Here is a 24081-nt window from a genome sequence, read left to right on the forward strand (position 1 = left end):
TGACCCTGAGATTTGATCTTACACCAATCAAGAATGGTTAAGATAAAAAAAATTTCAAGGGACAGCACATGCTGGGGAGGATGAGGAGAAAGGAGACCACTCCTCCATTGTTGCTGGGATTTCAAACTTGTACAATGACTCTGGAAATCAGTCTTGTAGTTTCTCAGAAAATTGGAAATAGATCTACCTGAAGATCCAGCTGTACTGCTCCTGGGCATAGACCTAAAAGATACCCCATGATACCACAAGGACACATGCTCCACCATGTTCATAGAAGCTTTATTCATAATAGTTATAAACTGGAAACAACCCAAATTTTCCTCAACCAAAGAGCAGATGCAGAAAATATGGTTCATTTACACAATGGAATCCTACTCAGCTATTAGAAATAAGGCCATCATGAATTTTGCAGGCAAATGGATGAAACTAGAAACTATCATCCTGAGTGAGGTAACTCAAACCCAAAAGGATATGCATTAGGTATGTACTCACTGATAAGTGGATATTAGCCATTAAGAACAGATTACCCAGGGTATAATCCACAGACTCTAGGAAGTTAAACAAGAAGGAAGGCCTAAGTAAGAATGCTTGAATCACATTTAGAAGAGGAAACAAAATAGTCATAAGAGGCCGAGGGAGGGAGGGAACTGGAAGGGAAGGAAGAGGGAGGGCATGGTGGGAGGCAGGATCAGGTGTGGGGAGAAAGGAAAGAGGCCCAGAGGGATGAATGAAAGGAAATCTGCAGCTGCCTGGGTGGGGGTGGAGTAGGGGTGGGGTGGGGGTGGGAAATAGGCAGTGGGGAGTAGGTGGTAAGAAAGCGGGAGGGAGAATCTCTAAGAAATCCAGAGACCTGAGATAGGGGAGGCTCACAGGTGTCAATATACCTAACAGCGGGGACACGGAACCTGAACACCTCTTGTTGTCAGGCAGAACTCTCAGCAGTAAATAAGGACACAAACCCATCCACAAAATGTTCAACCCAAAATGTATGCTGTCTAAAAGAAACCCGGGGATGGAGGAGAGACATAAGGAAAGGCCAAACAATAACCAGCCCATCCCACGGACAAGCAGCAATCCCTGACAACATTAATGATACTCTTGTTATGCTTGCAGACAGGAACCTAGCATAATTGTCCTCTGAGAGGTTCTAGGCAGCCACAAACTGAAATAGGTGCAGACAGCCACAGCTAAACATTAGACTTATGGAAGAGATGGCGGGAAGGGTTGAAGGCCCTGAAGGGAATGAGAACCCCACAGGAAGACCAACAGAGTCAACAAACCTCAATCCCTAGGGGCTCTCAGGGTCTGACCACCAACCAAAGGACATGCTGGGGCAGGAACATGGGAAAGGAGCAGCTCAGTCTTCTTGGCTGCCTTGTATGGCTACAGTGGAAGAGGATGTACCTAATCTGGCATAGACTTGATGTACAGGGGGGGGTTACCCAGTGGCCCCACCCACTCGGAGGAGAAGGGAGTATGGGGGAGGGACTCTGAGGAAGGGTATAAGAAGGGCAGCAGCATTCGGGATGTAAATTGATTAATTAGTTAATTAATTAAAAATGACCTGAAATAAAAACAAAATATAAAATAATATACAGCTATAGCCAAATGAGGTATAAAATGATATGTAGTTTTATGAATAATAAGATCAAAATAAATTATAAAATGTAACGCTGTTTGGAAAATATCATCTGGGTCTATTTACTTATATTCAATCTTAAAATTTATTCTTAGAGAATTTCATACATGAATAAGATGTATGTTAGGCCATGCCCATCTGTCATTCCCGACCAACCTCCAACTCCTCTGAGGAGTTTTATAAAAACTGACAAACTGACTTTAAGATTGACGGAGAAATGCAGAATCCAGAAGAGCGAGGGTCCTCTTCAAGAACACAGCTAAAGAGCCCTCAGCAGGAGGAAGAGGCTACTTTAACACAGCAGTAGGTAAATCACCTACACAGGGTAACGTACAGATTTAGGGTTAAGATAAAAGGGGCTGTCTCCATGCAGTGGGCTTGTGTCAGTGGGATGGTCATATCAAAAGCAATACTAATTGAACTTTACAACATATACAACACTAAGAGTAGGTGAAAGTAAGACATACAGAAGTGTGTCTCCACAACTCAGATTAGGCAACTCTTTCTTTTCCTGGACACAAACAGCACCACAGGCATTCCACTCTGTGCACAGGCAGTAAAGATGGATATGCCACACCCAAACAAAGAGGAAAGACGGATCTCCCACACTGCAAGCAGACAGCAAAGATGGGCATGCCACATTTCAAACAGGCAGTACAGATGGCGCGCCACACTGCAAACATTTGATAAGGAGGGATCTCCCACATTGCAAATAGGCAGTAAAGAAGGGTATATCGCACTGCACACAAATGAAAAAAACCTTTCTATATGGAAGCTAACAGTGGAGAAAACTTGAAGTGAATCTAGAAACTCAGGATGCAACATCAAAATAAACCCAGAGAAGAAAAGGAAACAAAGGTAAAAATGTGTATAAACAGAAAGAAAAGTGAAACTAAGAAAAATTAATCCACACAACTAAAATTTAGCATTTAGACATGTCAGAGACACTTTTTGGGTGATTAGAAACAAAACCCCCCAAAACTAGACAAGGAACCAATAAATAACTTCTATTATATCCTTGCTTTGCCTTGCCTCTTTTCCTCTTTCTTTTCCTCTTTTCCTCTTTTCCTCTTCTCTCCTCTCCTTTTCTCTCCTCTCCTTTCCTTTCCTCTCCTCTTCTGACAGGTCTTATTCTATTTATAGCCCAGACTACCCTGGAACGCACACTATGGTCTAAGTCAGTTTCAAATTCACAACCTTCCTACCTCCTCCTCTTTTTTTTTTTTTGGTTTGTTTGTTTGTTTGTTTGTTTGTTTGTTGAGACAGGGTTTCTCTGTGTAGCCTTGGCTGTCCTGGAACTCACTCTGTAGACCAGGCTGGCCTTGAACTCAGAAATCCCCCCTGCCTCTGCCTCCCAAGTGCTTGGATTAAAGGCACCACTGCCTGGCCCCTTCTCCTCTTAAGTAGTGGGATTGCAGTAGGCACATGATCACTTTAAAAATCCAGTTTAGTAACCTCCAGAGATGTCAAGGAACCACACTACTTTTTTCCATAGCCTGTCACTCTCCAACTCTCCAAGAAAATAGTTTGTGCTTCTTCCTCAGTCTACAGACTTAACTCCTTCTGCAAGGTCATTCATTCATAGCTGATACCCTGCATCCCATTTCAGGAGAAGATAGTAATAGGACATCTGCCTCCATTTAATCTGCATCTCATAAATTGCTCTTCTCCTCTCTCCAGAAACTCTTCCCACCCATAGGGGTGAGAAGATGGCCCCGAGAAATACGGCAGGTACCTGCTGCCAACTGGACCCACGGACAAAACTAACAAGCACTCTATATGAAAATGCACTTGAAGCTGTCACCTTCCCTGTTCACAGTCATCCCCCTGCTTCTATTCTAAGTGCCTAGATCTGGATAACATGGGTGACATTGAAGTAGAAGTAGATTAAAATGCCTAAGATGAGGTTTGTGCTACATTGTTAGTTTCTTGGTTTTGTTTTGGCTGTTGGTGTAACCAGCAGAGAAAATGAGTTTTGTATCTTGAAAAGTATTGTAATAATAAAAAAGAATGCTGGTGATATGGTTCCTTGGGATTTCCATACTCAGGCAATCCTCTGCCCCACTGTACTTCAAACTGAAAGCTTCAGCCTACCAGGGAGAAAATATCATCCAGTCTCTCGGATGGCAGTGAAACTGAGGAGCTCTTGGGGCTGAGACTCAAAAGACAGAGGATGAGGAGGTCAAGGCCATTCATGGCTACATAGCGCATCTGAGAACATCCTCGGTTACACAAAGCAAACCAAACAGTACACAGAGTGGACAAAAGCATGTCCCTTCACTTAAGAAGTGCAAATGGGGAGTCAAGCGATGGATCAGCAGGGCAAGTGCCAACCCTGGAAGCCGGGTGCTATCCCAAGGTGGAAGGAAAGAAGTAACTCCTGAAAATTGTCCTTGGGCCTCCTCTGGCCCTGTGATGCACTCAAGTAACCACCTGTGCCTTCTCTCCACAGACAATAAATAAATTAAAATGCAATAAAGATAAAAAAAGAAACTCAAGTGATCCCATGAATCTGCTATCACTAAGTCAAAAAATACCAGCTTGATAAAAAGTGATTATTAAAATCTACTTCACATGTAGAAGAGAAACAACAAAAATGAGAACTGTTTCTTTGTAGACATACATTTCATTTAACAAGATTGTTTTAGTAATAAGGTTTGGTAAAACTCTATTAAGTACACTATTTTCAATAAATCACCCAGTCCATCTGTTTTCCCACAAGTGTGAGGTTTTTGCACATGCTGCAGACATGGGTTAAGGTACCAGGAAGAGATGCAGAAGAAATCTGCAAATGCCACAGAGAAGACTTGAATATTAGTGGCGCTGAGTGCCTGGGTGGGGTAGACATTTTCCAGACATTGTCCAAAGCACCTTAAGATGAGACTCTACCTGGAGTTCTACTGGGTTCTGCCTGACACTGAACACTTCATGAGCTGATGCTTTGTTCTGATGTGGCGTTCCCAGGTTGGTGCTGATGGAGGCAGTCACCCTAATGGACATTTTCATGTTGAGGTTCTACATGAGAAATGTAGTAAAAGTCCTTTCCCACCATTGGCTTTCCTTGACATCTGCTTGTTACCATGCCTCCCTGTCCACCCCTCCCACCTACCCTCTGTCAAACTCTTCCTACACCCATAGGGGCACAGCGGACAGGCCTTTCATAGCTCACATCTAAGCCTGATCTGGGGGTGATGTGCTCTCACCATTTCATAGAGGAAGAGCTATGATTTAGCCCTCGGCACTGACCTTGAAATGCTATAAGAATTAAATCCACTTAGAATCATCTCTCTCCATCAAGCCTAACTATCAAGACAAAAGTTCAAACTAAACTAACACAAAATAATAACAATAACCTTTAATGGTCTAATGTTAATGTTTTCTCTTTGTATTTCTATTGACAATAGCCTGGCCACTCATTCACCCACCTGAACAAGTCCCCAGGGGCAGACTTGGCCACTTTGAAATAATTTCTAAAATTATTAATATAAAATATTCATAGTTGTATATATTTACATATATAACTTGGCTATGAATTTTGATATTGATGATAAAATTTTCAAGCAGATTTATTTGACACAAGTCTATTTACTTCTGTTTATGTGTGATATATATATATATATCACTTACCACATAGATAGATAGATAGATAGATAGATAGATAGATAGATAGATATAGAGAGAGAGAAAGAGAGAACATACTCATTCCACAGCACTTGTGTGGAGATCAAAGGAGCTGGTGGGTTCCAAAGGTTGGATTCAGGTTGTCAAGCTTGTTAGCAAGCAAGCACCTGCCCAGGCATCTTACTAGCCCCACGTTCATTAATTTGAGAATAATCTCAAGGCTGGCCTCACATTTTTTATCTTCCTGCCTCAGCCACCTGATTACAGGCATGACTTAGCATGTGCTGCTTGAACTGCTTGAAGAAACAACCCTCAGTGACCACATTACAGGAACATGTCAGAGCCTCACAAAGCTCTACCTTTGTGATCAGCAGCAAACAGTCAAGAGGGGATGGGATTTGGATGGAGGCCAGTAATGGATAATTGAAATTTCTTTCCCGTTGCCACTGTTTTGGCTTGGCTTGTGTCCCATAAGAAACAACACTGGGGCCTTGTGGTGCTGGCATATGCCTTTAATCCCAGCACTCAGGAGGCAGAGGCAGAGGCAGAGGCAGAGGCAGAGGCAGAGGCAGAGGCAGAGGCAGAGGCAGAGGCAGAGGCAGAGGCAGAGGTAGAGGCAGAGGCAGGTTGATTTCTGTGAGTTTGAGGACAGCTTCATCTCTAGAACAAGTTCTAGGACATCCAGGGCTACACAGAGAAAACCTGGCTAGAAAAACAACAGGGAAGAGAAGAAAAGAGAGGCGAGGCGAGGCGAGGGGCGAGGCGAGGCGAGGGGCGAGGCGAGGCGAGGGGCGAGGCGAGGCGAGGGGCGAGGCGAGGCGAGGGGCGAGGCGAGGCGAGGGGCGAGGCGAGGCGAGGGGCGAGGCGAGGCGAGGGGCGAGGCGAGGCGAGGGGCGAGGCGAGGCGAGGGGCGAGGCGAGGCGAGGGGCGAGGCGAGGCGAGGGGCGAGGCGAGGCGAGGGGCGAGGCGAGGCGAGGGGCGAGGCGAGGCGAGGGGCGAGGCGAGGCGAGGGGCGAGGCGAGGCGAGGGGCGAGGCGAGGCGAGGGGCGAGGCGAGGCGAGGGGCGAGGCGAGGGGCGAGGCGAGGCGAGGGGCGAGGCGAGGCGAGGCGAGGGGCGAGGCGAGGCGAGGGGCGAGGCGAGGCGAGGGGCGAGGCGAGGCGAGGGGCGAGGCGAGGGGCGAGGCGAGGCGAGGGGCGAGGCGAGGCGAGGGGCGAGGCGAGGCGAGGGGCGAGGCGAGGCGAGGGGCGAGGCGAGGCGAGGGGCGAGGCGAGGGGCGAGGCGAGGCGAGGGGCGAGGCGAGGCGAGGGGCGAGGCGAGGCGAGGGGCGAGGCGAGGCGAGGGGCGCGGCGAGGCGAGGCGAGGGGCGCGGCGAGGCGAGGGGCGAGGCGAGGCGAGGGGCGAGGCGAGGCGAGGGGCGAGGCGAGGCGAGGGGCGAGGCGAGGCGAGGGGCGAGGCGAGGCAAGAATCAAAGAGAAACTACACTAAAGGCCTAGCCTGCAGAACATCAGAATATGGCCTGACTTGGGCACAGGATCTGTCATGTTGCTGAGATGAGGGTAATTGGCTGGGCCCTGGCCCAATATGCTTGTGTTCTTATGGAAACAGGGTTGGCTAAGGAGGCAGACAGGAATGGAGGGAAGATAATAGGAATTCTTTGGCTATGATAGAGGAGGAGAGAGGGACACAAAGCAGGTCCTCCCTCACAGCCCTCAGAGAGAAGCAATCCCACTAACACCTTGGCTTTGCATATTAAGCCTCCAGAAGGATAAGAGAGCCCCTCTCTTTCCCACACATTCTGTCTGGTCTGCGGTATGCTGTTAATACAACTCTGGGACCCCAGGCAGGCCCCAGCTCTATCCCTGCCACCTGGCTGTGTCCTAAGCGCTTGGGAATCTGTGGCTTTCACGACTGCTGCCCCCACGTGGAGAGGTCGTGGCATGCTCTCTGGCAGAAAGGAATCCAGGCAGCTGAGACGCCACCTTAATTCTCCAGCAGGACTCTGGGTAGAGGGCATATGAGCTATCAGAGCTGGGTCAGAGAAACCTGGAGACAGATCTCATGCTTGAAAACTAGAGGGAAAGCAACCAGAAAATAAACGCCTACTGGAATATAAAATCTATGAACTGAATAAAAAAGACTCTGCCTCAACAACAGGCTGCAGAGGGAAAACTTCAGGCCACAAAGAAGGCAAATGTCTTCTCTCTCCATATGTCTCCCAGATAGGTTCCTACCACAGAAACACATATCTTCATTGACGTAATTAAATTTTATTTCATAGGTGATATCAGTGAAATATACCCCAACTTTATCGCCCTAAACATTTACTCACAGATGTCAATATGCCAATGGTAGGTAAGTTTCCTCTGAGGGAGCACTGGTATAGCTTGCCAGTTCTTAACCTGGGTGTTGTGACCCCTTTGAGGGTCAAATGACCCTTTCACAGGGTTGTCTAAGACCATCAGAAAACAGACATTTACATTATGATTCATAACAATAGTAAAAGTATAATTATGAAGTAGGAATGAGAATAATTTTATAATGGGGCCTCAGCACAACATGAGGAACTGTATTAAGGGGTCACAGCATTAGGAAGGCTGAGAGCAATTGCTCTGGCTCACCAGAGCCTAAAAGAGCAGTGACTTGGTCAAGAGTCTCTACTGCCCCTGGTGGCCAGGTACACATACTGCAGGAGGGAAATCCTCACACTCATTTTTTTTTTCCCCATATAGGGTTTCTCTGTGTAGCCCTGGCTATCCTGGAACTCACTCTGTAGACCAGGCTGGCCTCGAACTCAGAAATCCTCCTGCCTCTGCCTCCCTAATGCTGGGATTAAAGGTGTGGGCTACCACTGCCAGGCTTCACACTCCAGGGTAAACCACCCCATTGCAACAGAGATGGGACAGGAGCCTCCGTGAGAAACTATTGTTCAGAAGAACAAGATTATAGAGTGAGAAACCCACAGAAAGAAAAAAGGCAAGGCTTTCTGGGTCAATCTAGCTATGAATAAAAGAGTTTCTTAAAGAAAAGAAAACAGAATTTTTCTTTTTTTCCTTGGGTAAAGTATGCGTTAATTTTAAAAATGCAGTAGTTCCCAAAAGCTCCTTTCCTAAAGCCCTGCTCTTTATAAAACCTATGACATAAATGATGAAGGAAAGCGCAGCCCAGTCTCCCCACAACTGTGCTGGCAGTAGCATGACACAGGTGGCCCCCGAGCCCTGCTACCTCAGAGTTCAGTCTTAGGTGGAAGCCATCTTTATCCCAAATGTCCTCAGTGGAGAGAGGCGACAGAGGTGTAGTGACATGGGGAGACAGTCACCAGTCCCCCCACATGGACATTATCCCTCCCTCCAAGCAAAGGAGTGTGGCTAGATCGTGTAGTGGTCCCAGAAAAGACGGCTGTAAGCAAAGAGCCCTTCACCTCAGCCACAGCACAGCCGGCCACACTACAGTGTTCTCAACCAAAATCGAAAGAAAAAAGAAATAACCGATGGAAAAGAAGATTTCCTAGAAACACACATAATCTGGACAAGCTCCCGAGTCTGAGAAAAACAACACCAGAGTCACTCTTGCTTCACTTCAAGTGTCTCCAGCTCTGTCAGATTCTCTCCCACCAAGCACATCACAGCCATGGGGGAATATGGCTGTAGGCATGGAAATGACATTCTGTTTATACACAGTTAGTTGTGTGTAACTCCCTCTTTGGTAAATATGTTTTTAAACAACCCCTTCAGTCTCGAGAGCCCAAAAGCTTTCCAGACACTGAAGCTGCAGTCCGGAGCTGTTTGTTCAGTCTGAGAGAACCAGGATTCAGAGACAGGAGACAGGGTACGTTGTCATATCATCATCTATTAAGAGGTGAGTGCATTTTTGTTTGGGTAAGAAGGTTGGAAATAATCTTTATTTGTGCAAGTGATATGTAAAGACATGGTATTAAAATTACTTTAAGAAGTAATATTAATGAATATTATGAATGAGCCTAAGGGCCACTTTCCCAAAGACATACCACCTACGGTGGATAGGTCAGTCTTCCTACCTCAGTTAACATGATCAATGAAATCTCACATAGGCCAGCCTGGGAGCCCACCTCCAGGTGATTCTAGATTCTGTTAATTAGCACTAACCAATCGCACACTATTTAAAAGCTGGGCTGGTCACACTGCAGGCTGGAGTTGGGCCCGAGGGACTCAGATCAGTTCACAGATTTAGTCAAAGTTCTCCCTGTCTCTCTGGTAGCAAGTACAGCCAATGTCTGAACAGAACATTCTTTGTCTAAGTAATATGTTAAGCACAAAGAGTTTTCAAAAAGATTTCAGGGGATTTCATCTTTTGTGATGCTTAATATTGAAAGAAAATCATCCAGAAGGCAAGCCTCCTGATGTGTTTGTGAAGGAGTTTCTAGGTCAGGTTGAGACAGAAAGACCCATGTGGATGTGGGTCCTGCCTCCACTTCCTGACTGTAGAGGTGACCAGCTACGGCATGCTCCCACCACCATGGCTTGCCTGCTGTGATGGGCTACACCCTCCTTCTGTGAGCCAATGTAAAGCCTTCTCTCCTTCCCCACGTTTCTTTGTGTCTGTTGTTATAGCAACCAGAAAAGCAATGAACATCATTTTCCTTCATAAAGGTATAATTGGCCGTCAAGGTGATTTTCGTTCTTCTACTACATTTTGAATGATTTCTTTTGGAAATGGAAGGAAGACTTGCTCACAGAATAATTGTTTGTTTTTTCATTCCTCGTTCATTTTCTTCTACATCTACACCAGGTTGGTTCTAACTTGCCCTGCTTTGGCAATAGATTGAGGTCTATACTTCATTCCTTTGTACAAGGAAAGATGGCTCAACTCTACCTACAGAGAGAAGCAGGCTAAGGGCTCAGGGAAGACATAGTGTGAGAGGATGCTAGTGCAGGGTTTGTCATCACCTCTGACTCTGAACTTGAATCAGCTCCTGTAATACAACACCCTGGCAGGGCTGAGGATGGGAGGGGGAGCCCCTGTCATAGGAAGCCAAAGAATGACCCTTTCTCCTCTCCTTTCCTTCCCCAAGGTGGCACACTTAGCTAGTCCCCATCTCTGCCAAGCTCCATGTGGACTTAAGCTGAGCATGGTGCATGGGGCTGATGAATATGAAATTATCTCCCCCTGGAAGAATGAAGATTGATCCCTAATTCCTAGAGTCTCTAGTTGAGAGGAAGGAACAGTTCTTGGGAAAGGCCTGTTCATATAGAAACCCAGATGCACCCACTGGGCTTCCCTTCCTGTGCTTAAACAGGATGCTCTGAAGATGATCCACCTACCTTGAAGATGAAGTCAGCCATCAGGGGTCCCGCGATCTTGAAGGTTTGTCTGTCAGCACCCTTCTGAAACTCAATCGTCGTGTTCTCTATGACGAAAACCCCAGGACTGTTAAAGCTGTGCTCTCCTCTGCTTCCTTGAAGTGTTTTTGACTCAATAACTGAAATTTTGAAAATAAGATGTCAATATGGGAACCATCCTAAAGACATTTGATTTTAAGTGACACAATTGCTAAGAGCAACATCGGGAGGCAACATCAGTAGCTACGATCAACGAATACAGCGGGTGTCTCCTCAGCTGATGGATACTGATAGATATTGGCAGAACAGACATGTGAGGCTTTTTGGTCCAAATCTACTCATTTCTCAGAACCATTTCCATCACATAATGAAGAGGAATGTTTTCTTAGTTTATGTTTTTTCATGATGTACCTAAGATCTCAGAGTGAGGGAAGCTAAGTCTCTTACTACACATTCAGAAGAATTGAGATTCTGCTTTGAAATATTATTTCTTTTTACGTAGGTATAAATTCACAGAAACAAGCACAGAGATGCCCCATGCAGCCTTCTCTCATCTAGTCCATGAATCTACGGCACCAGAGCCAAATCAGGAACTGATGCTAAGATATGTGCTCTGTTAGAGCAACTGTTGCTTAGCTACAATGCCAAAGAACAACTTTGCACATTTCCCAGGATCTCGGCAACAAGGAGTGTGTGGTATCTGGAGAGGTGGTCTGGGAGCATCGGAAAACCAGGCGCCATGGCATGTACCCACTAAATCACACAGTAGGGTTTATTCCCATTGGTTTGATTTGGATGCCTAGAAGAGCTACAGAAGTAAAGGCTTCAGTTTTGAGTTTCCATAGAGTCCTCTGTGGCATCTAAAGCAGGTGGCAAGTGGGAGACCCCAGGAGTCTATGATCATCCCAGCACTATTAAGGAGGGGAATATGCATCTGTGTTCTCTTGTCTATTGCCCAAGTAATTTCTCCCCTCCAGCCTCTTTAGTGAGGAAAGGAGAAGTGAACAAGTAGGACCAGCAGCCTCATGGTGGAAAGTGCATTATGAGCCGATGCCTTCTTCTATGCCCAATTTTTTGTAACTTGTGTGCACTTGTTTACAGCTAGCCCTGACACACTAAATATGTATAACTTATGTATATCTGTTTATAGCTAGCCCTGACACACCAAATGTGTGTAACTTGTGTATATTTGTTTACAGCTAACACTGACACACCAAATGTGTGTAACTTGTGTATATTTGTTTACAGCTAACCCTGACACACCAAATGTGTGTAACTTGTGTATATTTGTTTACAGCTATCCCTGACACACTAAATGTGTGCCCACAGCAAATGCATGTGGGCAACAGGTACCTGTCTTGCTCAGCATTGCCTTCCTTTGGTCATTAAGCATAGTGGCACAGTTCTAGTCATGCTCAGATGACAGAATGTAGGAGAAAATTCTGTCTTTGCAGTTGGTGGAGGTTCCAGCCTATGACATATTAGGCTTTTGGGTTATGGTTACTAAAACATTTGGTTTACTTATACTTTGAATTGTAAAGATTTTTTTAAAAAAAGTGTGTGTGTGTGTGTGTGTGTGTGTGTGAATGTCTACCACCTAAGTGCAGTTCCAACAGTGGTAAAAAGAGGGCATGGGATGCATGACCTGGAGCTGGATTTACATGTAGATGTGAGCCACCATGTGGGTAATGGGAACTAAACTTCCTCTGCAAAAGCAGCCAGTACTCTTGAACATTGAGCCATCTTTCCTATTTTTTTTAAATTACATTTACTTATTTATGGGGGTGACAGGGGTGGCTCTTTTGTCCTATCACATAGCTCCTGGGGATTGAACTCAGGTAGCCAGACCTGGCAGCAAGGGACGTTAGCTGCTGAGTCACCTCACCAGCTGAGTCAAACATAGCTAAAGCCATAGTTTTGCAATAATTACATTTGCTATAATTACAAAAAAACGATTATACTGCTTTTGCAGGGACTCTTTTATTGCTTCCATTTGGGGAGGAACGCATGACTGGAAAATCTAGGGCTGTGTGTTCCCTACAGCAATGTGGCCAGGATTAGAACATGCTAGAAATTCAGGATCAAATGAGCTTTAGGCAGAGTGTAAGATGGACAATCTATAATTAAATCCCATCCCACAACAAAGAGACTTGAAATTAATGGTACCAAGCATCCTCGGATTTCAATATTGCAGCTACTTGGAAGGTTACAGTTAATAGGGACCTTTAAAGGGTGATTTAATACTGAAAAATAAGCTTGATTTCAGAAGTATAACTTTTTATAAAAAATAGTTATATAAAACAAGAAAACAAAACCCCTTCTGTACTATAAAATTCAGACATGTAAACTAAAGCCTTTGCAAGGCAGCCAGTGGAGAAGGGTGGTTTTCAGAAAGACTTCCAGAGCCGCCCGTGGGCTGTTCAGAAGAGGAAAACTCCAAGCAACAGATCTGTCACTTGGAGAAGTGGAGGAACTTTTGAACTCTGAACTCCAGAAGAACGTCAGTCTCCAACACAAAGTCGGGCTTCGTCCACCAGCACACACTCGTGAAAAGGAGGCTTCCCCAGGGCCTTAGCCTGTACCTATTCTGTTTACTGCTTGTATATTCTGTTTTTATAACTTAAAAAGTCCCTTAAAGTGGACATGGTGGCTGACACTGGAAAACCCAGGCTTTGGAGACTGAGGCAGGAAGTTTAGCACAAGTTCAAAGCCAACCTAGGGTACATGATGAGTTCCAGGACCACCTAGACCACCTTCTCTCAAAACAACACTACAGCCTTCCAAAGCAACACTACAGCCTTCCAAAACAACACTACAGCCTTCCAAAACAACACTACAGCCTTCCAAAACAACACTACAGCCTTCCAAAACTACACTACAGCCTTCCAAAACAACACTACAGCCTTCCAAAACTACACTACAGCCTTTCAAAACAACACTACAGCCTTCCAAAACAACACTACAGCCTTCCAAAACAACACTACAGCCTTCCAAAACAACACTACAGCCTTCCAAAACAACACTACAGCCTTTCAAAACAACACTACAGCCTTCCAAAACTGAACTTGGGAAACCACCTTCAGTATCATTAGGTGATACTGAACACATTAAACCAATTGTTCCAGGCCAGTCTGGGTTATGTGAAACTGTCTCAAAAAATCCCCCAAATCATGCATTTTACATATATAAACAATAAACAATTGCTAATATCTAACTAACAGAACCCACCCAGTTTCTTTCTTTCTTTGTGGTCTGTTTGCCCACCTTTTCAGTACTGATTTGAACCCAAGACCTCATGCTACTCCTGCTGAGCTAATTTCCAGCCCCTAATCACCTATACAAAATATGCTATTTTAACACACATTCATGATCAGCATTTTTACCACAGGGTAAGACTGAAACATTTTTGCTACCCCAAATAAAACATCAGTCCAGGAAGTCACCCATCCATTTTTCGTCCCTGTAGCTGTCTTGTCTATGTATTTCATCTGAAGGAGTCAGGGGACATGTGGCCTTTTGAAGCTGGTGTCTTTACCCGGGTCAATATTTTCAAGGATCATTCACAATGTAGCATTCATCATGCCTTCCATCCTTATCAGCCAATAATATTCCACATGTCCTGATTAGTTTATTATTAGTTCAACTGTTGATAGATATCTCTGCTATTTCTTTTGGAGGCTAGCAGGAATAATGTTGCTATGGATATGTAGCACTTTCCCTATTTGCCATTTATCGATGTAACTATACATAAAATGGGGTGATTTTTTTTTTTGAAACAGTCTCACATCACCCAACTGGCCTGGACCCTGCCGTGAAGCCAAGGCTGGCTTGAACACTCAACCCTCCTGACTCCATCTCCTAAGTGCTTAGTGATTGCAGGTATGCACCACCATGCCTGGGGCTTTTGTGGTTTTTAGTTCAAATGATATCTCATGATTTTATTACTGAGATGATTTATGAAATTTAGTGAAGATGAGTTTTGTTAGTTTCTAGGTGTTATATTTGAATTTACAATGAGGAAAAACTGACCCCCCACAGAATACTAAAGACTTTCAAACCATTTAGAAAACAGGTCTCTAAAACATTTGGATATTGCATTTCAAAGAAAGTCTTGTGTCACTAATGCAAATCCTAAGGGGTAGAGGATGTCTCCTCCTCCAGAGCTGAGTACGACCTGATGGCTCAGTCAGTAAACTGCCTGCCACACAAGCGTAAGGACCTGAGTCAGATCCCATAAAAAAATTTAAAATCAAAACAAAATGGATGCAGCAGCAAGGCCTGCAATCCCAGCACTGGGGAGGCAGAGAGGCAGATCTATGGGACTTGCGGGCCAACCAGGCAGTCAACTGGTGAACTTCAGGTTTATTGTGGGATCTTGTCTCAAAGAGTAAGGTGCAGAGTGATTAAGGAAGATACCTGAGATCCACCTTCGGCTTCCATCCCTGTGCACATGTGTGCATGCGCACATATATACACAGACACACACATACATATACACACACAGACAAAAAGACACATATACACATATTACATATACACACTTATGCACATACCCAAATACACACATGCACATATGCACACACACATACATACACATGTGCACACATACAAACATACATATATGCACACATACATATGTTCACATATACATACATTACACATATACACATACATACATACAAATATACACATAGGCACACATACATATATACACATACATACATACAATACATATGCACACCTATACATATACACATATATATGCACACATATACACATACTCACAGATACACATATAATCACACATACACACATATACACACATACATATACACACCCATATATACATTCATACATATACATACATATACATGCATATATACACATATACAAATACAAATATACATATGCACACACATAAACATACATATACACACCCATGCACAAATATACACACACATATACACACCCATGCACAAATATACACACATGCATATACACAAACATACAAACATATACATACACACATACACATTCATACACATGCACACATGTGTACCCACACATACCTACATACCCACACATACATTACCAAAAATGTGAGACACTTCTGGCCCTGAGAAATTCTTATGGTTTTAAAAAAGAAATCTATGGTGGTGGCCTAGGGAAAAACTCAACTGCATAGTATTTGACCCAGCCACCTTAACTCTGTGTGGCTTCTTGATGGTGTCTATTGTTCTAGATATGCAGAGGTAACCAAATTCAACCAATCAGGGTAGAGAGATGGCTCAGTGGTTAGGAGAATGTACTGCTCTTGCTAAGGACCTGAGCTCCATTCCCAGAAGCCCTGGTGGGCAGCTCACAACTGTCCAAGTCCTGTTCCAGGTGCTTAGATGCTGCCTCCCCTGATAGGTCCCTGCACTCATGCTCACACCACCTACACGTGCACAGAATTTAAAACAATAAAAATAAGCCTCTAAATCCATAAGGTTCTTCAGACTCACAGCCCAGTCTGCTGAGGCCTACTGCCTTCTGTACACAACTGTGGAAGTTTGCCTAAGGCTACAAGGGTACCTTGGCAGAGAACAATAAAACAGGACAATCCCAGCTTCTGTGCACCCTAAGCAACAACTCCAAGGTAAGAGATGTCGTCCGAGATTGGCAAAGAAACACCTCCATTGCCCCTCGATAGATGCTCTCTGTAGCCCACAAAGCTTTCAATAGCTCTCACGGACACCTGGGCGGGAAGCCATGATAAATCAGCGGCAAAGTTTGTCCTTCCAGATCAAAGGTCATTGGTAGGTTTGTATTTAATTTTTTTCTTTTAATCTCAAACTTCGGACATCTCCAGTATATCCTTGAATCCTTGTATAGATATTTTACTACAATTTAATTTTCTCTTTCATAGGACATTAAGCTCAAATTGATATCCTTTCCACCCTAAACCATGAGAGCAGAACAATTCATAGTGTACACACACACACACACACCACCACCACCACCAATTAAAGAAAAAGAGTGGGGGGTGAGGGAGAGCATCTGGGAGGGGAAGGATGGATAAAAGGGAGTAGAGATGAAGTGATGAAATTTCATTTCAATTCACAGTGTATTTAAATGGTTCCTACATCATACTGTATATTCCTAGACTGTTTGAGTAGAGTGGACAGAAATCCCTACCATGAACAAGGAAAGTGGATTTTCATTTGTTTGTCTGACGTTGCTGTCAGGGAATTTTGTAACACACTAAGGCGAAATTCTACTTACAGATCAGGGCAGGTCCTTTCACGGTAATCCTCACACTTCGACTGCCCAAGGGAACAGCAATCACATTTTCTTCCTCTAGAAAAGAACACAAGACAAATATAATGAAAACCTGAGTACTGGAGACCCAGGCATGTGGGCACGTGAGTTAAAGCCTCAGCAGTTTCTCATAGAGACAACCAGATGACCAGTGGTCCTGCTTCTGGGTGGCTGCCTGTGAGAACTGGGAGCAGGGACTCACACGGTCATCTTCATGTCCACATTCGCAGTAGCACTGTCCACAGTAGCCAAAAGGCAGAGCCAAGTGCCATCCAAATAATGGCACCTATGTTGTACCTGCCAGTAAAAGACATTCTGACACAAGCTCTCATGGCTTGATCGGGAAGAAACTACCAAGTGAAATCAACTGTGAATGGACACAGAGCCAAGTTCACACAAACAGAAAGCAGGACCGTTAGTACTCGGGTGTTGGGAGAAGAAGGAAATAAAGGGTTTTTGCTAAGTGGGTAGAGAACTCATGTTTTAAAGTTATAGGATGTTCTAGAGATAGGTGCCGATGATGGTTTCCCTGAACCATACACTTAAGAATGACTAAAACGGTGGTGGTGATGGTAGTTTTCGGGGATGATTCAATCAGAGTAAAATGCTTGTCTTGCAAGTGTGAGAACCTAGGTTTAATCCTCAGACTCACATAAAAATATCAGGTATGGTGGTACATGCTTATAATCTCAGAGCTAGGGAGGCAGTAACAGGGGGATGCCTGGGGCTCATTGCTTAGGTAGCATGGCCTATTGGTGAACTCCAAGCCAGTGAGAGTCTGCTTCAGAAGAGGTGCACGGCACTTGAAGCTATCTCTGGTCTCTACATGCCTATGCACACACATGTGCAAGAAGTACCATACATATATATGTATATATGTACATATATATGTATATACACATATATAATATAATCTTATACTAGAAATATGTTTCATTATTGCGTGTGTAAGTTGTAGCAATACAAACAACACATTATCACACGCACATGGTATACTGTGTGTGAATGGGAAGATATAAGAGTGTGAGGCGGAGGATTGTGTGGCTGCTCACTAGTAACAGCGAGGTGTGTCAGTTCCACTGTGCTTCAGATGTGAAGGGAGCTCCCACTGAGCCGCTGGTGACAGCCATCTCAGAGAGAGACTGAAAACGGGCAAGTAGAGACTATGATTCACACATTTTGAATTTTCTGTAATAAAATGTGCTTTTAAAATAATATACAGTATGATATATACTTTTACTTAAATTTGAAATTTAAATTGGGAAGACTGAAGCTGAAATAATTGTTAATAGCAAAAAGGTAAAGGTCAAAGACTTTTGCTGCAAAGAGTTTTTGAAAACGGTTAAGCAAACATTTCTGTTCCAGATGGCAGAAAGAATGATAGACTGTTAGGGATGAGTTCAGGATCAACGTAACTCTGAAACCAAAAAGAAGCAGTCCAAGAAACTGATGCGTATGACCCCATTTGATAACGGTTATAGAAAAAACACTGAATAATAGAAAACAAATTGGTTCTGAGATCTGAAAAGAAAACAAAGAAATGATGTTCTCAAGTGAATGGTTGATTCAGGACTGGGAGGTTTATTGATGAATTGGGAAACCAGAGGAACAAAGGCTTGGTTTTAATCATACCATAACTATAGGCAAAAAGCATTTTCTAAAACTCAGCATACATTGCTTATGCCAGTCTTATTAACACTAGGAACAGAAGAAATATCCTTAAATCTGATAAAGAGCAACAGAGGCCATGGGCAGACTCACTGATGCACCACTAAAGCTATTCTCAAGGAAAAGCAATCATCATCATCATCATCATCATCACCACCACCACCGTAATTTTTCCTGTACATTCCTGCCAATGAAATTGGAAAATAATAACATAAAAATCATAACATTCTCAGAATATATTCCAAGAAAAAAAAATCTTAAAATACTATAGTTAAAAAAGAAAAAATATGTTTAAGAGGTATTCTGATATTACACAAAAATGCTTTAGAGTTTCGTTAGCTAATTATAAATTTAGATATATGTATGTATTTTAGTGCTATGTGATACATGTTATGAATATAGCACATATTATGTTAATGCCCAGCATTGTGCATTGGTCGGTATAAGCACACACAAAGCTAACATAAGCTACCCCAGAAGCAGTGAGTGTGCCTGTCATCACGCTGTGCCTGCAGACACCACTTCCCACTACAAAAGCTGAGGCTCTTTAGAGGGCCAATTATGGTTTGAATCAGAAAATAAACACGTACCATCACAGCATAGCACTGTCTTTTTGAGAACTCAAGGAAGCTTTTATAGACAAGCTCTGGAGTTGGGCTGAAAGGACTTGGTGTTAACACAAAGGGTCCCCAGGTAGGCAATTACATGGCAATCTGGACATTAGTAAGAATGATAATTATAGTAAAGGTAGTCATACAAAATATGTGGAAAACAGCAAGAAAAATAATGCTGGAAAAAATAGAGTTCCCTCATGTAGAGGGTGCTGGGAAGCAGTTTACAGTCCTAACACTGGTAAACAGAGAAAAGGGTAGGGCATGTGTTGGGCCTTTCCATACAAACCACACTTCAGGGCAGCCAGACGCCTGACTGGAAGTGGTCGCCTTACGGAAGTGTGTGAGCTCCTAAGTGAAGAGTAGGTGGGTTGTGACCCTATGACAGATCCTCAGTAACAACCAGTCACATGACAGAAGATGTGCGCAGCGAACTTCCCAGCGCGATTCAGTAGGAACTACAGACATGAGCTCTGACCTGAATATAGAGAGGTCTTCAGGTGGAGTCGCTTATTTCACACAAATAGGATTCAAAACAAAGGGAGCACAGGTTGTGTGGAGCGAGTGTTGAAAAGCAATGTGAAGAGCAGACACTAGACACTAAGTGACAAGTTTCTTCAACAAGCAACTGTCAAGAGGAAGGAGAATCGAGCAAGTGTTTACTCCTTAAAAGGTTGCAGAGAAGCCAGGCAGTGTAATGCACACCTTTTAATCTCAGCATTAGAGGATGAAGGGGCAGGTGGATCTCTGTGAGCTCGAGGCCAGCCTGGCCTACGGAGCAAGGTCCAGGACAGACAGGACTACACAGTAAGACCTGTCTTGGGGGAAAAAAAGGTTCCAGAGAGACTGAAGGAAACTCCTGGCCCTATTTGATAACAATTTGAAGTCAACAACAAACCAAACAAACAATGAGTAAGGTTTTCTGAAAGCAAATGAGACAATGAGCAAATATTGTGGCACCAGCATTTCCAAAGCTCTGGAAATTAACCCAGGGCTTCTAAAGGTCTGGGCAGTAATTACTCTATGAAAACATGGGGTAAGGAAAGGAAAGACTATGGGATATCAACTTGTTTATTTCTGTCTTCCTGTTTTCTACCCACATAGTAACCTTTAAAAAAAAACCTCCTAACCCTCGTGATGGCCGCCAACTTGCCAGACTGTGCAGGAGTGGGAATGGGCTTGGAGCGCCCTAAAGCCCAATTCCCAGCGGTCATTACTAGGCTTGTGTGGTAGTTTCCTGGAAGAGCCCACTCACTAATCTGACCCTGAGCTTGCCACAGCCAATAGCCTCCCATGGGAGCTTAACCAAACAATCAGAAGTCATTGTTTAATGTCAAGGCTTCATGAGGTCTTCAGCAACTATCAAAAACCTTCAGTAGAAGGAAGAGCTGGCAAACCATGTCCAGAGCATTCCTGTGATTGCATGGTCATATGTATGTACGGCTGCGTGGTCATATGTATGTACGGCTGCGTGGTCATATGTATGTACGGCTGCGTGGTCATATGTATATATGGCTACACAGTCATATGTATGTACGGCTGCATGGTCATATATATGTACGGCTGCGTGGTCATATGTATGTACGGCTGCGTGGTCATATGTATATATGGCTACACAGTCATATGTATGTACGGCTGCATGGTCATATATATGTACGGCTGCGTGGTCATATGTATGTACGGCTGCGTGGTCATATGTATGTATGGCTGCGTGGTCATATGTATTTACGGCTGCATGGTCATATGTATATACGGCTGCACGGTCATATGTATGTACGGCTGCACGGTCATATATATGTACGGCTGTGTGGTCATATGTATGTACGGCTGGATGGTCATATGTATGTACGGCTGCATGCTTACATAAAAAGACCAGCAAAGACCTTGAGCTCTCGTCTCTATGCTGAAGCAGGAGTGTGGGTTAGAACAAAACCACCACACATACACACACACACACACACACACACACACACACGCACGCACGCACGCGCGCGCGCGCTTAAATATATCACAGTAGAGAAAATAATCAGACACATCTAGAACACTGAACATTTTGTAAGACAACTAAAAAGAACTCTTAAAAAAAAATCAATACCATGGAAAATGTTTTCTACCTAAAAAGAGGTTTTAAAAACTAAATACAGTGAAGGAAAAGACCGACCCAAGCATCAAAATGCGATGTGTGCAGCCTAGATTCTGTGAGTCCAGCTAAGTGGATAGCAAATAATAATGAATAAATGGATAATAAGTGGATAAATGAGGCATGCAGCACAAGCACGGCATAAATATTGAACCCAGGTACAAGAGCTATAGAAACTAACTATATTAGTTAGAAAAGTCTACTTGTACTGAAAAATTAAGAGAATCAACATATTAAAACTAGGCAAATAAAAGCAAGGTACAAACATTTTCTCCTATTCACCTGTGTGTGTGTGTGTGTGTGTGTACCCATCTCTGCATGTATGGGGACACAACCATGTGTGCATGTGCACATGGAGAGTCCAGGTTGGTATCTGGAATCTCCCTAGGTGACTACTTTTTGAGGCAGGGTCTTTCAATCAAGCCCAAAGCTTGCCAGCCAGTTTGCTCCAGGGATCCCATTTCTGGGCCTGTGATGATGAAATTATAGATGGGTGACCATAGCAACTTGATACTAACATGAGAGTTGGGGATCCAAGATCTGCTTTGTTTTTGTTTTTGTTTTTTGGTTATTTTTGTTCCGTTTTTGTTTTTTGCTTGCAAGCAGGGCAAACACTTATATGCTGAGCCATGTCTTCAGTCCAAGAAAACTGTTAAATCACCTGATTGTGTGTGCCCTTCTTGGAAGCACTTGTTATGTGGAAGGCTCACAATATATCATGCAAATGTTGAACATACATACATAGCAACCCCTGCGATATAGGCAATCAACAATATTTACACTGTTAAAGGGCAGACCTGGTTAGGATTTGTGGATGAAAGCATGACAACTTTATAATATAAATTATTAATACATATTGTTCATACTCAATCATTTCACCTCTGCCAAGAAGGACCTACCAATGTGATTGATAACTGTGTAGCTCCTTAGACTATGATTGATCACATAGCCTGTTGGCCATTTTGGTTTCCTTTGCCAGGATAATCTGGACCCTATATAATAAGCATATAGCAAATCATATGCAATAAAAACATTTCTAAAATGTATTTTTGAACATATAAAACCCTCCTTGAATTAATAAAGAGCTATTTGAGCAGATCAATTGGAGTGAACAGTATCACTACAAATGTAGGCTGTAGTATCTTTGAGGTCTGTGTGCGTGTGTGTGTGTGTGTGTGTGTGTGTGTGTGTGTGTGTGTTTGTGTCCCCACTGCCACAGTTTCATGTGGAACCACACAGGCCAGAGTCCCTGACAGTTTATCTTTGGTGGAGAGAAGCAGAGCCCAGGTCTCCCCCTGTGCTACTCACAGACTGTGCTGCAAAGGCAACAGGACAGGTTTGGAACTGGGGTCATCCTATACGGAGGCTCTTCTGCAGAGTTTTATGTCTTCAGATTCTGGGGAAAGTAATTTACACCCTGCAGTCCAAGTGCTTCTTCTAAGCCAGAATCCTTTGTTTCACTGACCTGTCTGTCTCAGTCTCTGATCCATTCAAGCACACAGACACATGGATTAAGGGAACAGAAAAATCAGAATTAAACCCACACAGCCACGGCTGACTGTTTTGGTTGGTTTGCTTAACAAAAATATACATTGGTAAAAAGCATCTTCAAGAAATTGTTCTGGGAAAACTGGATGACCAGAAGTACCTTCTCATCCCATACATGTGTATGCATGTGTACACATATAGATACACACAAAGACACACAAAGACACACACACACAGACACACAGACACACATACAGACACAGACACACAAGCACACACACACACAGATACACACACACAGACACACATACAGACATACACACACACACCATTCCATCCTAGGTATGAATCACTAGGAAACCTGCTACAGCTGATACCTGCTCACCCCACCCCCATCCCCAGGGATCCTGCCCCATCAGTGCAGATCAGAACCAGAGTGCCTGCTTATCTGGCAGCCCAAGTACTATTGATATAGCCCAACAGGAGATATATATATATATATATATATATATATATATATATATATATATATCTCCTGGTTGGTCATACTGGGCAGCACAGGAGGCCTGACACCATCCCAAATGCTTTTCAGTAGTGTGTCTTCACTGACTTGTATGAATGTCACAGTCTAACTCTGAGGGGTGACCAAGTGTGAACCCTGTGAGGCAGAAGTATTGGGGTGGTGGGCAGAAGTCTGAGGCACTTCTGCAGCACGTGGAGGACAGCCTTAAGGTGCCTTCAGGTGGAGCTGTAAAGAGACTGTTGATGGGTTTCAGCAAAGCCTTTCTGTGCTGAGGCGCAGGCCATGGCAGAGGCTCTGAGCTGTGGGATGACGGAGGATGAAAAAGTAGAGACAGCCTATGTAAACAATCTCTCCAACACTTGGCAGCAGAGGTCGGTCGGAAAGGATTTGGGCAGGAATAGAGACCGGTGTGTTTAAAAGAATTTTCTTGATGTAGTTATAAAAGAAATAGATGATGAAAACACATTTTGTCTATTTTAAGCCTAAAATTATATGCTCATATATTTTGATATGCATATATGTACCTTTAGACACGAATATATACACACATTAAAAATTAGACTTTAAAGATGGGAGAGACCTGGTCACACAAGGCCCTGATGGGAAAGGAAGGGGAAATAAAGGAGAGGGGCTGATGGGCGGAGTGAGGTCTCTGAGGAAGCAGAGGGCTGGAGTCCAGAGCTCAGATGGAGGGATTAATTAGCTTTGGAAAGCAAGGCAGCCTTGTGCCTCTGCAGCAGGAGGGGGAGGGCGGAGCCGGTGCAGCTGCAGGGCG

The 24081-nt window shown here is 43.8% G+C and overlaps 1 protein-coding gene across 1 annotated transcript in view; it reads right to left on the bottom strand.

The window, feature by feature from the left end:
• Nucleotides 1–24081, bottom strand: part of Adamtsl3 (ADAMTS like 3) — a 306645-nt gene that overhangs the window by 113399 nt on the left and 169165 nt on the right. Inside the window, exons 8-9 of the mRNA XM_052186018.1 lie at nucleotides 16841–16915; nucleotides 10559–10716 (exon numbers count right to left, since the gene is read on the bottom strand). Of these exons, the coding sequence (XP_052041978.1) occupies nucleotides 10559–10716; nucleotides 16841–16915 (233 nt within the window). The remainder of the gene's footprint in view (nucleotides 1–10558; nucleotides 10717–16840; nucleotides 16916–24081) is intronic.

Source organism: Apodemus sylvaticus, chromosome 1 (genome assembly GCF_947179515.1).
Source record: "Apodemus sylvaticus chromosome 1, mApoSyl1.1, whole genome shotgun sequence".
Classification (NCBI taxonomy): Eukaryota; Metazoa; Chordata; class Mammalia; order Rodentia; family Muridae; genus Apodemus; species Apodemus sylvaticus.